Source organism: Carcharhinus amblyrhynchos, chromosome 7 (assembly GCF_965287045.1).
Source record: "Carcharhinus amblyrhynchos chromosome 7, sCarAmb.v2.hapA, whole genome shotgun sequence".
NCBI classification, from domain to species: domain Eukaryota; kingdom Metazoa; phylum Chordata; class Chondrichthyes; order Carcharhiniformes; family Carcharhinidae; genus Carcharhinus; species Carcharhinus amblyrhynchos.
In genome coordinates this window covers 105,650,544-105,666,196 of record NC_137330.1, presented here as the reverse complement: position 1 = coordinate 105,666,196, position 15,653 = coordinate 105,650,544, and the positions used below count along the sequence as shown (strand labels likewise).

The window sequence follows — 15,653 nt, the reverse complement described above, 5'->3', positions numbered from 1 at the left end:
CAAGGACTCCTGCTAGCAAGAAATGACTTCTGTGAGACAGTTGCTAATGGCCATGACATCTGGAGATTGATTGTTTGGAAGGGCATTAGAAGAGGGGGGCAGAAACAGAAAGTTCAGCTGGCTAAGAGGGTCCAGAGAAAACAGGCCAGTAAAACATGCAACTTCTCAGCCCACCATCTTCCGCAAATGTGGCAGAGACAAATGCCAGTGTATGTTCCTGTACACACCACACAACGCTTAACACAAAGTTGCCCATCACTGCAAGCCATCATCTCATCAGACTGAAAGCTGCCAATGAACCAATTGCAAAGCCAATCTGATTTTCTTTCCAAAGACAACTCAGTGTTCCATTCCATGTCAGGCAGGGAGGAAGTGGTCGAGCGAGGGAACCATGGTTTACTGAGGAAGTTGAATCTCTTGTGAAGAGGAAGAAGGAGACTTACGTTAGTTGAGACGTGAAGGCTCAGTTAGGGCACTGGAGAGTTACAAGTTAGCCAGGAAGGAACTAAAGAGAGAGTTAAGAAGAGCCAGAAGAGGGCATGAGAAGTCTTTGGCAGGTAGGATCAAGGAGAACCCTAAAGCTTTCTATAGGTATGTCAGGAATAAAAGAATGATTGGGGCAAGATTAGGGCCAATCAGGAACAGTGGTGGGAAATTGTGTGTGGAGCCTGAAGAGATAGGAGAGGCACTAAATGAATATTTTTCGTCAGTATTTACGCAGGATAAAGTCAGTGTAGTCGAGGATAATATTGAAATACAGGCTTTTAGACTAGACGGGATTGAGGTACATTGAGGAGGTGTTAGCAATTCTAGAAAGTATGAAAATAGATAAGTCCCCTGGGCCAGATGGGATTTATCCTAGGCTTCTCTGGGAGGGTGGGGAGGAGATTGCAGAACCTTTGGCTTTGATCTTTATGTCATCATTGTCTACAGATATAGTGCTGGAAGACTGGAGAATAGCAAATGTTATCCCCTTGTTCAAGAAGGGGAGTAGAGACCATTCTGGAAATTATAGACCGGTGAGCCTTACTTCTGTTGTGGGCAAAGTTTTGGAAAGGATTATAAGAGATAGGATTTATAATCATCTAGAGAGAAATAATTTGATTAGGGATAGTCAACACGGTTTTGTGAAGGGTAGGTTGCCTCACAAACTTTATTGAGTTCTTTGAGAAGGTGACCGAAGAGGTGGATAAGGGTAAAGCAGTTGATGTGGTGTATATGGATTTCAGTAAAGCGTTTGATAAGGTTCCCTATGGTAAGCTACTGCAGAAAATATGGATGCATGGGACTGAGGGTGATTTAGCGGTTTGGATCAGGAATTGGCTAGCTGAAAGAAGACAGAGGGTGGTGGTTGATGGGAAATATTCAACCTGGAGTTCAGTTACTAGTGGTGTACTGCAGGGATCTGTTTTGGGGCCACTGCTGTTTGTCATTTTTATAAATGACCTAGATGAAGGTGTAGAAGGATGGGTTAGTAAATTTGTGGATGACACTAAAGTCGGAGAAGTTGTAGTCAGTGTGGATGGATGTTACAGTTTGCAGAGGGACATAGATAAGCTGCAGAGCTGGGCTGAGAGGTGGCAAATGGAGTTTAATGCGGAAAAGTGTGAGGTGATTCACTTTGGAAGGAGTAACAGGATTACAGAGTATTGGGCTAATGGAAAGACTCTTGGTAGTGTGGATGAGCAGAGAGATCTCTGTGTATATGTGCATAGATCCCTGAAAGTTGGCACCCAGGTTGATAGGGTTGATGGCGTACTGTGTGTTAGCTTTTATTGGTAGAGGGATTGAGTTTCGGAGCCGTGAGGTCATGTTGTAACTGTACAAAACTCTGGTGCGGCCGCACTTGGGAGTATTGCGTACACTTCTGGTCGCCGCATTATAAGAAAGATGTGGAAGCATTGGAAAGGGTGCAGAGGAGATTTACCAGGATGTTGCTTGGTATGGTGGGAAGGTCTTATGTGGAAAGGCTGAGGGACTTGAGGTTGTTTTCGTTAGAGAAAAGAAGGTGAAGAGGTGACTTAATTGAGGCATACAAGATGATCAGAGGATTAGATAGGGTGGACAGTGAGAGCCTTTTCCCTCAGATGGTGATGGCTAACACAAGTGGACATTGCTTTAAATTGAGGGGTGATAAATATAGGACAGATGTCAGACGTAGATTCTTTACTCAGAGGGTAGTAAGGGCGGGGAATGCCCTGCCTGCAGCAGTAGTGGACTCGCCAACTTTAAGGGCATTCAAATGGTCATTGGATAGACATATGGATAACATTGGAATAGTTTAAGTTAGAGGGCCATTAGATTGGTTCCACTGGTCGGTGCAACATCGAGGGCTGAAGGGCCTGTACTGCGCTGTAATGTTCTATGACAAAGAGGTTTCTTCCAATGCTGCCTGCCATTCTGCCAAAAACTGTAATGTGCATTTAGTGTAAGTGTAATTCACACTGTATTGAGAAGTACCTGACCTCAGGACAACACTTTTCCCTTTGAGTGCAGCTAAAAAGATAGGAATTCCCCATCCTTGAAGAACAAAGCAAATAATGCGAATGGAGAATGTAGTCTTGAGTGAATGATATTTGATCATTTCCAAAAACTAAGGTCATTCATTACTGTAAAAGTTAAATAAGCAACAACTTAATGTATTTCCCTTTGCCATCACAATTCTTTCAGGATGCAAAACAATTGCACTAAAGACCATATTATGGCAATAGCATTTTATCTTTGTTAACCCAGATCATATTGAGTAAGCAGGAACTGCACATGACTGGAACAAAGTAACTGGTATTTCCACAGTTGATTTAGAAACAAGAATAAACATTGTGTCGGGTTTTTTGTTGAAATACTATACTATTGATCATAGGCTGGTTGCAACAGAGAAGGAGACCGTTTAGCCCTTCAGCCCTCTTGTCCGTTGACTCTGTGAGAGCAAGCCCCAGCTACCTGCCCTTTCCCTGAAGGCCTGCAATTTCTTTCTCCGATTGTTTATCCAATTCCCTTTTATAAGTTATAATTATATGCTCTTCCACCACCCTCTCAGGCAGTACATTCCTGATCCTAACCAGTTGCTGCAGTTTTAACTTGTATTGTCATTGTTTCTTTGGGCAGTCGCCTTGGGTTGTGATCCTCTGGTTCTCAACTCTTTTGCAAAAGATAACAGTTTCTATGTATCTGTCCAGATTTTTAACATCTCTATAAAATCTCCTTCTCAACCTCGTTTCTAAGGCGAACAATCCGAGTTTCTCCAATCAATCGATATAACTGAAGTTTTTCCTACCTTGGATCTTTCTCATATATCTTTTCTGCACCCTCTCTAAAGCCTTCACATCCTCCTTAAAGTGCAGCTAACATTTACATCCTTCATCCTATTGAACAACAAGATGTTGCACACCACTTGAATGACTAAGATATTTGCTTCGTCGGTTTACCCCAGTAACTCGGGGGGCTCAGCCAACTTTTAGTTTTGTGCGTTCATGTTCAACAAGGCAGTAAATGGATAAATAAATAGTATGTTAATCACATTCTTTGCACTTAACAAGATTGCAAAGATTGTCTGATCTGACATCTTGCTGTTTCAAATGTGGTCACATGTAAACCTGCAATTATACCATCGTATGTTATAATGTACTCCAACTGTCCTACTTATCAGCAATCAGCTGACCTTATCAGAAGCCAACAGACCTTTTTATCAACAGTGTTGGTTGCCCAACAATTGCCCCATTTAAGTAAAGCAAAGTTTATTTATTAGTCACAAGTAAGGCTTACATTAATACAGCAATGAAGTTATTGTGAAATTCCCCCAGTCACCACACTTTGGCACCTGTTCGGGTCAACGCACCTAACCAGGACGTCTTTGAAACTGTGGAAGGAAACTGGAGCACCTGGAGAAAACCAGAGCAGACACGGAGAGAACATGCAGAGTCCACACAGACAGTGACCCAATCCAGGAATCAAACCCAGATCTCTGGCATTGTGAGGTAGCAGTGCTAACCACTGTGCCACCATGTCACCCCATTTCGACCACCACTCAATTCTGAATAGGCAGGCAACAGGACCACAGCGGCAATCTTCCAAGCCACGGCGTCCTTTTTTTGCCACAGCAGACATATATTTCACACACTTCTGGTCCAGCTAGCAGCTCTGCAGCTTTTGGCAGTACTTGCAGGCAGGGTCTTGTCTCTTTAAAGGGACAGGAGACTTTACGGCAGCTAATTAATTGCTAGAAGTGTTCAAAATATGGCTTGGGAAAATCCCTAAGCACTACCGAAAAAGGGAGTTGCTCCTGAGACTGCAAGGAGAAGATATTGTCTCTATTTTAGTTGCCCATGCAGGGTGGCAGGAAGGCACTTTTACAAAGGGCCTGCCAGTCACACCCTGTTGAGCAGGAGGGACCCTGTGGGCGACCACTTTACACCATGGAGCATCCGGTTCCAATGGTTTTGCCTTGAAAAGTTGCAGGGAGATCTTCTGTTGTAGGTGGCAGTTTCACTATGCAGAAATGCGTCACTCTGCCAATGCCCTGGACAGATGGTCCTCAATTGGATATGTAATTAGTTAAAATGACTTAGCTGCTGTCGTTCCGACCACTGTTAAATGACTGCAATGGCACCAACTCCCAGCACCACCCCCAGCCTCCTAGCAGGCCACTTGTGAGCCAGTAAAATTTTGCCTCCATGTACAATGATGCCACACTACAAATAATTAAAGCTTAAGCAGCGTGTGGGCACTAGGAACAGAAAATACTGCAAATACTCAGCAGGTCGGGCAGTTTCTGTGGAGAGAAAAACAGTTAACTTTTCAGTCTAATGGCCTGAATAACAGCTTGCCAGGTAGCAGTATTGATGAAAGATTTATGCTGCATGGACAGTTCCAAAGGAAAAATTCAAAGATAGCATTAATAGTAGGGAAGATTCAATAACCTGCTTGGACTGAGTAGTTTTGCAGTTTGCGAAGGTTACCATTGTTCTAGAATCCAAACAATTAATATTACAATGTTGATTTAAACCTAGAGAAAAGCAGAACAGTGAAGATAGTTCATCGTATTTCAGGAAGTCATTTAATATTTTTCAACCTAGCATACCGATTGTCAAGGTGTGTAGCCATAGTAAAGAAGTCAGAGAATCAGGCTGGTTTGGTGCTTAGCTAGAAACTAGACACTAAAGGATGCTGGTAAGTTGGAGACATTGAACTGAAAACTGCTTGCCAATGGAGTCACATAGGGTTCATTATTTATATTTTGATCAATGATTGAGAGGATAGAATATTTAAATATGATAATTAGGTTTGCAAATTTCACAAAATTAGTTCAAAAGCCAATGATGCTAGTCAATGCATGATATTCTGAAGTAAGTTGCAGCACAGTGGCACAGCAGTTAGCACTACTGCCTCACAGCCCCAGCAGACCTCTGTTTAATTCCAGGTTTGGGTCACTGTCTTTTTGGCATTTGTACATTCTCTCCATGTCTATGTGGGTTTCCTCCTGATGCTCCAGTTTCCCCCCACAATCTAAAGATGTGCGGGTCAGGTTGATTATCGGTGATGAATTGTTCCTTAGTGTTAGGAAGATTAGCAGGATAATATGTGAGGTAAAGGAGAGAAGGCTGGGTGGGAATTGTTGTTGGTGCAGGTTCGATGGGCTGAATGGCCTTCTTCTGCACTGTAGGGATTCTATGATTCTAATTTGAAGTCAGAACATTATTGCGAAGTTTAAAGCTAAGTACCCATTTTGCTGATGTCCATATACACCCAAAGTTTCTGCCAATTTTACTAACATCACCTATAAATAAGAGTTCAAACAGGCAGAAATCAGCATAAGTATTCGGACCGAAGAAGTGTCAAACTCAATATCATATATTTATTTTTGAAACCATCTACCATTTGTGCATATAATATGAAATCTTATCAATTTTTAATGTGACTCACATTGATTCCCTAAAAATGAATTCAAAGAGATTAAAAATTTTTGCTGGGATAATGCACAATTAATGGGAGAATACTGAGAGGTGTAGAGGAAGTGAGGGACCTTTGCAAATCTCTGACAGTAGCTGGACAGGTCAGTAAGGTGGTTAAGAAGGCTTTTGGAATTTTTTCTTTATTAGTGGAAGTATAAAAATATTAGAGCAGGGAGATCATGCTTGAACTACATAAATCATTAGTTAGGCCATGATTTAAGTACCGTGTATGGTTCTGATCGTCTCATTACAGAAAAAATGTAATTGCATTTGATAGGATACAATAGAGATTTATGAGGATATTGCCAGGACTGGAAAAGTGCAGATATGAGGAAAGATTGGATAGGCTAGACAGGACCTGGAAAAAGTTATTAATTTTGCTTCCAATTTCCACCCCTCTATCACTCTCATGGACACTTCTCCTCCCTTACTTGACCTCTCTGTCTCCATTTCTGGTTTTAGACTGTCCACCAGTATCCATTGCAAGTCCACTGACTCCCGCAGCAGCCTTGACCACAGCTCTTTACATCTCACATCCTGCATCAGTTCCCTTGCCTCCATTGCATCTGTTCTGATGATGTCACTTTATAAAATGACACTGCTGATATGTCTTCCTTCTTCCTTAATTGTGGTTTTTCAGCCATTGTGGTTGACAGGCCCTCACTTTTCACTCCACCAACATCTACATTCAAAGAATCATTCTCTGCCTTTCCACCAACTCCAATTACTAAACACATCTTCCCCTCACTCTCCTGTCAGTATTCCACACAGACTGTTCCCTCCAGGACACCCTGGTTCACATCTAACATCTCACCCTCTACCCACGGCAACTTAGCATGTAATCGTCAAAGGTGAACACCTGCCCCTTTACTTCCTCTCTGCTCACCATCCCAGGTCCCAGACAGTCCTTTTTCAGGTGAAGCAGTGCTTCATATAAAACCACCACCGCGCCCCCTCTGGCGCTTAATCTGGTCTATTGCATCCATTGCTCCCAGTGCGGACTATTCTACATCACAGACACCAACCACAGACTGGGTGATCGCTTTGCAGAACATGTTTGGTCCATCTGCCATCAGGACCCAGATCTTCCTGTCGCTTGGCATTTTAACACACCATCCTGTTCTCATGTTCACTTGTCCAACCTTGGCCTGTTGCAATGTTCCAGTGAAGCTCAATGCAAACTGAAGGAACAGTACCTCATCTTCCAATTGGGCATTTTACATCTTTCTGATTTAACATTGAGTTCAACATATTCAGACACGAACTCTCCTCCACATTCAGCCCATTTCCACTTATTATATTTTATTTAATTTCTTTTTATCTTATTAATCCATTTTTATTACTTTGTTATTTTTATTTTTAATTTTCATTTCTTCCATCATTTCATTTGTCCACTTCTTTAAAATCTCACTTTCCATCTCATTTTTACCCCCCACGTCCCCAATCCACTAGGGCTAAACTAACCATCTGCCACATGCCTCAGATTATCCTTTGGTACTCTGCAGCTTACACATTCCGAGCTCTTCATGGGCTGCTATTGGTACCATTTTTAGCCTTTACTACAACCATTTACATTCCCTCTGTCTTTTTGTCCATAATATCTTTGTCAATTACACCCACCCCCTTACATTACAAACCTGGTCCTATTTTCTTTGTCTTCAGCTCCGATGAATGGTCAAGACTGAAAACATTAGCTCTTTCTCTCTCCACAGGTGCTGTCTGACCTGATGTGTTTTTCCAGCATTTTCTATTTTTGTTTAGGGTAGGCTAGGGTTGCTCTCCTTGGAATAGAGGAAGCTGAGAAGAGATTTAATTGTGGTGTACCAAATTATAGAGGACCAAGGAAGAGTGGGTGGAAAAGGCATCAGTGACTAGTGGCCATAAATTCAAAGTGATTGGTAGAATGACAGGGGGAAGATGAGGAAAGGTTTTTCCATCCAGAAGCAGAAGGTAGCAAGGATGTGGAACCCACTGCCTGAGGAGTGGTAGAGGCAGTAGCCCTCAATTTATTTAAAATGTGTCTTGATATGCACCTCAAGTGCCATAACAAGCAGGTCTATAGATCAAATGCTGGGGAGTGAGATTAGTCTCCATTTTTGGAAACCAGTAGTGATTCTTGCCAGGTTCCCATTGCACCCAAGAGTTGGAGAATCCCAACAGGAACCAGATTATGTCAGGACATGGTTGCTGGGAGAATCCCAATGGAGGTTTGTATTGGCACAAGCTAGGCCCCCTCACCAATGTTTCTCCAACCCTGTGTCGCCCCAGTGCAATCTGCACAGGGCGCAATGAAAATCATGGCTATTAAGTTTAAATGGGTACACTATATTAACCAGTAGTCATCTGTCAAAACATTGTTCTTACAACATGTGGAAAACTTGCACATAGTTAGTTGTTAGCAAGCACTGTTTGCCACTTTAAATTTCTAACTCTCAGTCAGACCCCTGGAATTCAAATCCCTTATATCGATGATTATAGTCAATGATGAAATTACTGTTATCTGTTATTACTTATGTTTCTTCAATGCAAATCTAAGGTCATTTGTATACATTATCAGGACTATGAAGCTGTTGGGGTTGTGGATAGATTAATTACTCTGCACGTTATCTTGGATTATAGAATCAGCAGCAAACCCAGCAACACCAGCAGCAGACAACACAACAGAATCAACAGCAACAGCAAGCACCCCAACAACAAAACAGCACACAGACAAATGGAACAGCTACTGGAGGAGGAGGTGGGGGAGGAGCTGGAGGAGGCCTACAGCATAACCAGGACAGTGCTCTCAATCAGGGACCGCCAAACAAGAAACCTCGACTAGGTACATCAACTACAACCTCTGGTAGCTCGACCATGCCAACTGATTACCAGGTAATTGCAGTTTTGACAATTCTTGCTTTTCATAATTTCAATAAGAGTCCCTCTCACGCAATCCAAACATTTAATTTTTTAAAAATCTATGTTATGGTCATTACTTGTAAGCAGGAAAGTGTTCAGCAGTAAACATAGCAATGCATTGTAAGGAGCAATATCTTGGAAAGAATATTCATCAAAGACACCAAACAAATCTTAAACCCTTTCATCCTAACTCTTCGTCAAGGGACATAAAAACAAAAGAAATGGGAGCAGGAGGAGGCCATTTGAACCTGCTCTACTATTCAAACAAGGTAATGGCTGATCTTCTACCTCAACTCCACCTTCCTGCATTAATCCCATTATCCTGAATTCCCTTAGTACCACAAATTCTATTATCTCTGTCTTAGATATACTCAAAGACTGAGTATCCACTGATGTCTAATGTAGAGAATTCCAAAGATTCACAATCCTTTCATTGAAGAAATTACTCCTCATCTCATTTCTAAATGGCCAATCCCTTATTCTAAGGTTGTGATGCTGTGTTCTAAATTTCCCAACAGAGGAAGCAAGTATTATATCAAGCCCCTTAAGAGTTTATACTTTTCAATTAGACCAGCTCTCGTTCTTCTGAACACCAAACAATAAAGAACATTGGCCGGTCTACTACTGGCCTTGATATCAAGGCAGCATTTGATCAATTGTGGCATCAAGAAGCCCAAGCAAAATTGACGTCAATGGGAATCTCTTCTTTAGTTGGAGTCATACCTAGCACAAAGGTAGATGGTTGTTGGACGTCAGTCATCTCAGTTGCAGGACATCGGTTCAGGAGTTCCACCCAACCCTCTTCAGCTGCTTCATCAATGACCTTCTTCCATCATAAGATCAGAAATGGGAATGTTCACGGATGATTACATAATGTTTAGAACCACTCACAATATTGATATGCAGCAAGATCTAGACAATATTTATGGTATGTTGGTGGGAATGGGCTGGAGATGGGTCTGCTACATAAATAATACAGGAAAGCAACTATATCCATGGATAATATACTCTAATGCATTTGAAGACTTTTCCATTTTCACAATGCTGGGTCACTTATCTTTTAAGAACGAAACCCTATTATCAATCACCGCATTTTAAAAATATGACTCAGCATAGAGTATTTCAACATGAGGTATAACGTTGGCAATATCTTTTGAACTTACCTTTCAACAGTTTCTATTCTGGACTAGGGTTCCCAATTGTTCACACTGAGCTGCTGTGAACTGTGTTGCCTTCAGAAGCCAGTCGAACTCTGTGAAAATTGCATAGGATCCCCTACAGTAGAGCCAGCAAGATTGGGACTGCTATGCTGGTTTACTTCCTATGCTGCTAAAAGTTGCCAGCAAAGATAATGGGATGGAAATCTTGGATTTGGATCCTGTTCCCTCATGTATTTTGCTGGCCACCTTCATTCTGACATGGAAGAAGGCATGAATATTCAGGCTAGAGTATTTATTTTATGTGCCTAACGTCTGAGCTTTAGAGCATGATATTGGGGCCTAAAGATGCAGTGGAGAACCCCCATCCCCTTTCCTGGTATTGGCCAGAAGTGCAATTACCCTGCACTAGGATCCATCCAAAAAGATTTAAATTGCAATCTTTGGATGGTGCTGCTTATGTTGCATCACTAATTACCCAGAAAAAGTTAGAAAAATTATCATAGAATCACTGCAATACAGAAGGAGCCATTCAGGCTGTTGAGTCTGCACCAACCTCAATCCCACCCAGGCCTAGCCCCATAACCCCACATACTTATCCTGTCAATCCCTTTGATACTAAGGTGCAATTTAGCTTGGTCAATCCACCTGACGCAAAGGGCAATTTAGCATGGCCAATCCACCTAACCTGCACATCTTTGGAATGTGGGAGGAAACCAGAGCATCCACTTAACCCATGCAGACACTGGGAGAACAAGGAAACTCCACACAGACTGTCACCCAAGGCCAGAATTGAACCCAGCAGTACTAATCACTATGTCACCGTGCTACCCATTAAAACCTCTTCTAGAACTAAGTACCTAGTAAGTACTGTACAAACCCACACTGAACTCCCCAGGGATTCTGCACAATACCCACAGGGACTGCTCCCCACTTCCTCTGAATATCTCCCTCAAGGGACTACAACTTCTGACAAGATCTCCTCAACCCAAGAGATTTTCTTCACTCCACAGGGAGTGTTTTCTCACCCCACTTGCCAGGTCCAACTCTCACCCCCACCCTCACACAAGGCCCAACCCAACCCCACCTGACCCAAGGTCCACGTGTACTTCCATCATCCCAGGCCTGGCCTTCACCAACCACAGTCCCTAACATTCCACCCCCCGCTGGATTTCAACCCACTAATCCAACATCCACCCCCACTCCTACCCAATTACCTTACACATTTATCTTGTCAAGGACCTTTAAACTTGGCTGGACTTTAAATCTGCTTGGTCAATGACAGCTAGTGCTGTTAAAATGGGGACATGTCTTCCCTCCCTGCGACTGTACAGCTGTTTGACACTAGGCCACAGGAACATGCTGCACTATCCAGATCACGTCCGTTCTGAGTCTGAAGGTTGGGTGAAATAGGATCACTTGCATTTTAAGATAAAACATTTCGGGAGGAGTGTCAACTTGACTCAATTGCCACTCTATTGGAAGTTACAGTACATGTCTGTGCAATTTCCATATTCCCCATATAGTATCACCGTATTCTGCCTGTAATGAATATTTCTTTCATTAATTTCTTTCTGTCTACAAACTTATAGAAATAGATATGATTTGTTTTTATGTCTTGCTAGTCTACTGTCATATTTTCATTTTTCTTTCCTTTTCAATATCTTGGTTCCTTCTTGCCTGAATTGTAAGATCCTCCCAGCTTTCTGAATTACTACCCTTTTTGGAGAATTAGAAGCTTTTCTACTCATTTTTGGAAAATTATAAGCTTCAACATTTGATTTAATATTATCTCTTCTTGTTAACAAGTATTGGACCACTTTTTCCATGAGATTTTATGCCTTAAAGGAATGTATATTTGTCAGAAATTATGCATTAATTCAGTAAATGATAGACATTGCTTGTCCACCATATAATTTAATGTAGTTTTCCAATCTATATTAGTCAATTTTCCGTTCGTTTCTATGTAGCTTGCTTTGTTTAAATTTATGATTCTATGTTCAGACTGAACTAAATCACTTTTAAACTCATTATTAAATTCTATCCTATGTGGTCACTGTTCCTTCGAGGTTTCTTTACTCCAGGTTATTAATTAACTCTTTCTCATGCCACAATATTAGATCCAAAAATAACTTCTTCCCCTAATTGATGCTTCAACACAATATTCTATAAAACTTTTTTGTACATGTTCCATGAACTTGTCCTCCACAGTATTACCTCAGATTTAATTTGTTCCAGTCAATAAGAAAAATCCCCCAAAATTACTCTTTTACCCTTATAACTTGCGCCTCTGTCCTTTTTTTTTGTAGAGGCCAAGGTGACTGAGTGAGAGAAGGAGTTGAGGGTATGAGAGGTGTGGGGGGGGGGGGGGGGGGGGGGTGTGGTCCAGTGAGAGATGGGTTCACTTATCCTGGCTGAGCGAAGAAGATCATCCATCTTCTTCTGGCACTGCTGCCCAGTCCTCTTCTGCAGTGCACTTGCACTTCCCAGAGCTGTCGCACTCACCAGAGCTGCCACTGCATCCCAGGCGAGTGCCCACTCCATGAAGAGTGGTGCTAGCTTCTTGGTTGCCATCCGCTGCAGTCGTTGTGGAATGGGTGCTGGGGACTGCTGGGATGCCGTTTATATGGAAGTCCCCAGTGCCTGCGACAGTTAAGTTGTTATGCTGCTTGCCATGATTACCTAAGCTTAATCTTACTTGGCTAATGTTTAGTTAATTTCTGAATTTTAAATGATTTTAATTTTATTACTTAATTGGTTTTTCTAGTTAAAGTTATTAATTAATATAGCAAAGAAATGGCAAGTTCCAGCTTCCTGGCTTGGAGACAAAGAAAAACACTAACTAATGGAGGTAAAAACAACATAACAAACAGCATCCAGCCTCCCCCAAACACTGACTTCCTACTTGCACTGAATTCCCAACTTTAGCACTCTGTTAACGGAGCAATCACAACCACTTTGTGCTCTATCATCTGAGGTTTATGCCTATAAGTCAGTGATGTCTAGATTTGGCTAATTGAACTGTCTTACATCAAATGGCTTGGTTATAAACAGTCAGCTGATAGGTTGGAATTTGAATATTGCTGAGAAGGTAGACATGTTGCTGAAACATAGAAATGAGAAGCAGGAGCTGGTCATTTGGTCCTTTGAGCCTGCTCTGCCATTCATTTTGATCATGGTTTATCATCAAATTCAAATACCCTGATCCTCCCTTTCCCCTCTATCCCTTGATCCCTTTAGCCCCAAGAGCTATAGCTAATGTCTTCTTGAAATCACACAACATTTTGGCCTCAACTACTTTCTGTGGTAATGAATTCCACACATTCACACTCTCTGGATGGAGATTTCTCCTCACCTCAGTCATAAAAGGTTTACCCCTTATCCTCAAACTTTGACCCATAGTACTGCACTCCCCCACCATTGGGAACATTCTTTCTGAACCTACTCTGTCTAACCCTGTCAGAATTTTATAAGTTTCTATGAGATCCCCCTCAGTCTTCTAAACGCCAGTGAATATAATTCTAACCGATTTAATCTCTTCTCACATGACAAAGCTTTTCATTTTGCACTCATCGAGACAAAAGTAGAATGCCAAATTTTAAACAGTCACAACAGTTTATACTACAGGAGAAAACGGGTGCTGATTGGTTAACAAGTCAACTCTGACTGGAAGAGGTATTGTCATGGAGAAAGTCACAGGGAACCACAGGCTTTCCAAACTTCTGGGGAATTCAAACAAGGTATAAGGCTTGAGCATTTTCCTTCTGTTTAGAGGGAATGGGTCCTTGCATGTGAATGTATGTCGCTTCAATCTGCCATTCAGCAACTTCAGATTGTGACCTTTCTCTTCCATCTTATACCCTTATTTTCAAACATCCCACAAGCATCACCTCAGTGCAACGTCCCCCCACCCCCCCCGCCCGTCCATCTGTTTTTTGTTCTTAAAGTTGTTACATTTGTTGCAATCTCTCATGGCTACACTTTAATATCTATTTTCTCTCCTTACAGATGTTACCAGACCTGCTGAGTTTTACCAGCATGCTTTGTTCTTGTTTCACACTATGAGCTTGACTTGTCTTAAATTGATTTTAATGCAACTACTAGCACACTCAAGATTGTTTAGCAAATGTTATCCAGTTGCGGAATCACGTCTAACAGTAGGCATTTTGTTTTGGGTTTTGAGTTCATTGAGTACGGTCTGTACTTTGTCCATTGCAAACAGCTGAGGGAACATATTGTTTGACTCAAACAGCCAATCATTGGGATGTATGACCTACGTATCTAGTAAAGCACCAGCACTGAAATTCATACATGACATTCTTCAATTGTATTGGTAGGCAGAATGTCTTTTTGGGCTGACAGCACCATCCTGTTAATGAAAATTAAATTGGGAAACTCTTCTGCATAGAAAAGGTGGCAGGACTTTATAACTCTTTTCTGCATGTCAATTTATGTGAGATCAATTGTTAATTTTAAATCTGAGATTAGTAGATTGGTGATTACCAAAGATAGTCAGGGATATAGGGCAAAGTTAGTTAGATGCTTGGAGTTAGCCATGCTGTCATTGAGTAATGGAATAGCTCTGAGAGCCTAAATGGACTACTCCAATGTTCCAGTACAAAGGACAAAGAAAATTACAGCACAGGAACAGGCCCTTTAGCCCTCCAAGCCTGCACCGACCAAGCTGCCCGACTGAACTAAAACCCTTTAGCCTTCTGGGGACCATATCCCTCTATTCCCATCCTATTCATGTATTTGTCAAGATGCCTCTTACACGGTTCCAGGCACCCACCACCCACTGTGTAAACAAACTTGCCTCGTACATCTTCTTTAAACCTTGCCCCTCACACCTTAAATCTATGCCCCCCCTGGTAATTTACTCGTCCACCCTGGGAAAAAGTTTCTGACTATCCACTCTGTCCATGCCCCTCATAATCTTGTAGACTTCTATCTGGTCGCCCCTCAACCTCCATCGTTCCAGTGAGAACAAACCAAGTTTCTCCAACCTCTCCTCATAGCTAATGCCAGGCAACATCCTGGTAAATCTTTTCTGTGCCCTCTCCAAAACCTCCACATCCTTCTATTAATGTGGTGACCAGAATTGAACATTATATTCCAAGTGCGGCCTAACTAAGATTCTATAAAGCTGCAACATGACTTGCTAATTTTTAAATCAATGCCACGCCCGATGAAGGCATGCATGCCGTATGCCTTCTTAACTACTTTCTCTACCTGTATTGCCACTTTCAGTGAACTGTGTACCTGTACACCCAGATCCCTCTGTCTATCAATACTCCTAAGGCCTCTGCCCTTTACTGTATATTTCCCATCTGTATTAGACCTTCCAAAATGCATTACCTTACATTTGTCTGGACTAAACTCCAACTGCCGTCTCTCCATCCAAGTCTCCAACTGATCTATATCCTGCTGTATCCTCTGATGGCCCTCATCGCTATCTGCAATTCCACCAACCTTTGTATCATCTGCAAATTTACCAATCAAACCAATTACAATTTCTTCCAAATTATTTATTTATATTACAAACAGCAAAGGTCTCAGCACTGATCCCTGAGGAACCTTATTAGTCACAGCCCTCTATTCAAAAATGCACCCTTCCACAGCTTCCGCAGTCTTCTATGTCCAAACCAGT

The 15,653-nt window shown here is 41.9% G+C and overlaps 1 protein-coding gene across 2 annotated transcripts in view; it reads left to right on the top strand.

The window, feature by feature from the left end:
- cdk19 (cyclin dependent kinase 19) overlaps positions 1 to 15,653 on the top strand; it is a 234,873-nt gene that overhangs the window by 186,049 nt on the left and 33,171 nt on the right. For both annotated transcript variants that reach the window (XM_080192907.1, XM_080192906.1), the window contains exon 12: positions 8,568 to 8,819. In XM_080192907.1, coding sequence (XP_080049033.1) covers positions 8,568 to 8,819 — 252 coding nt within the window. The remainder of the gene's footprint in view (positions 1 to 8,567; positions 8,820 to 15,653) is intronic.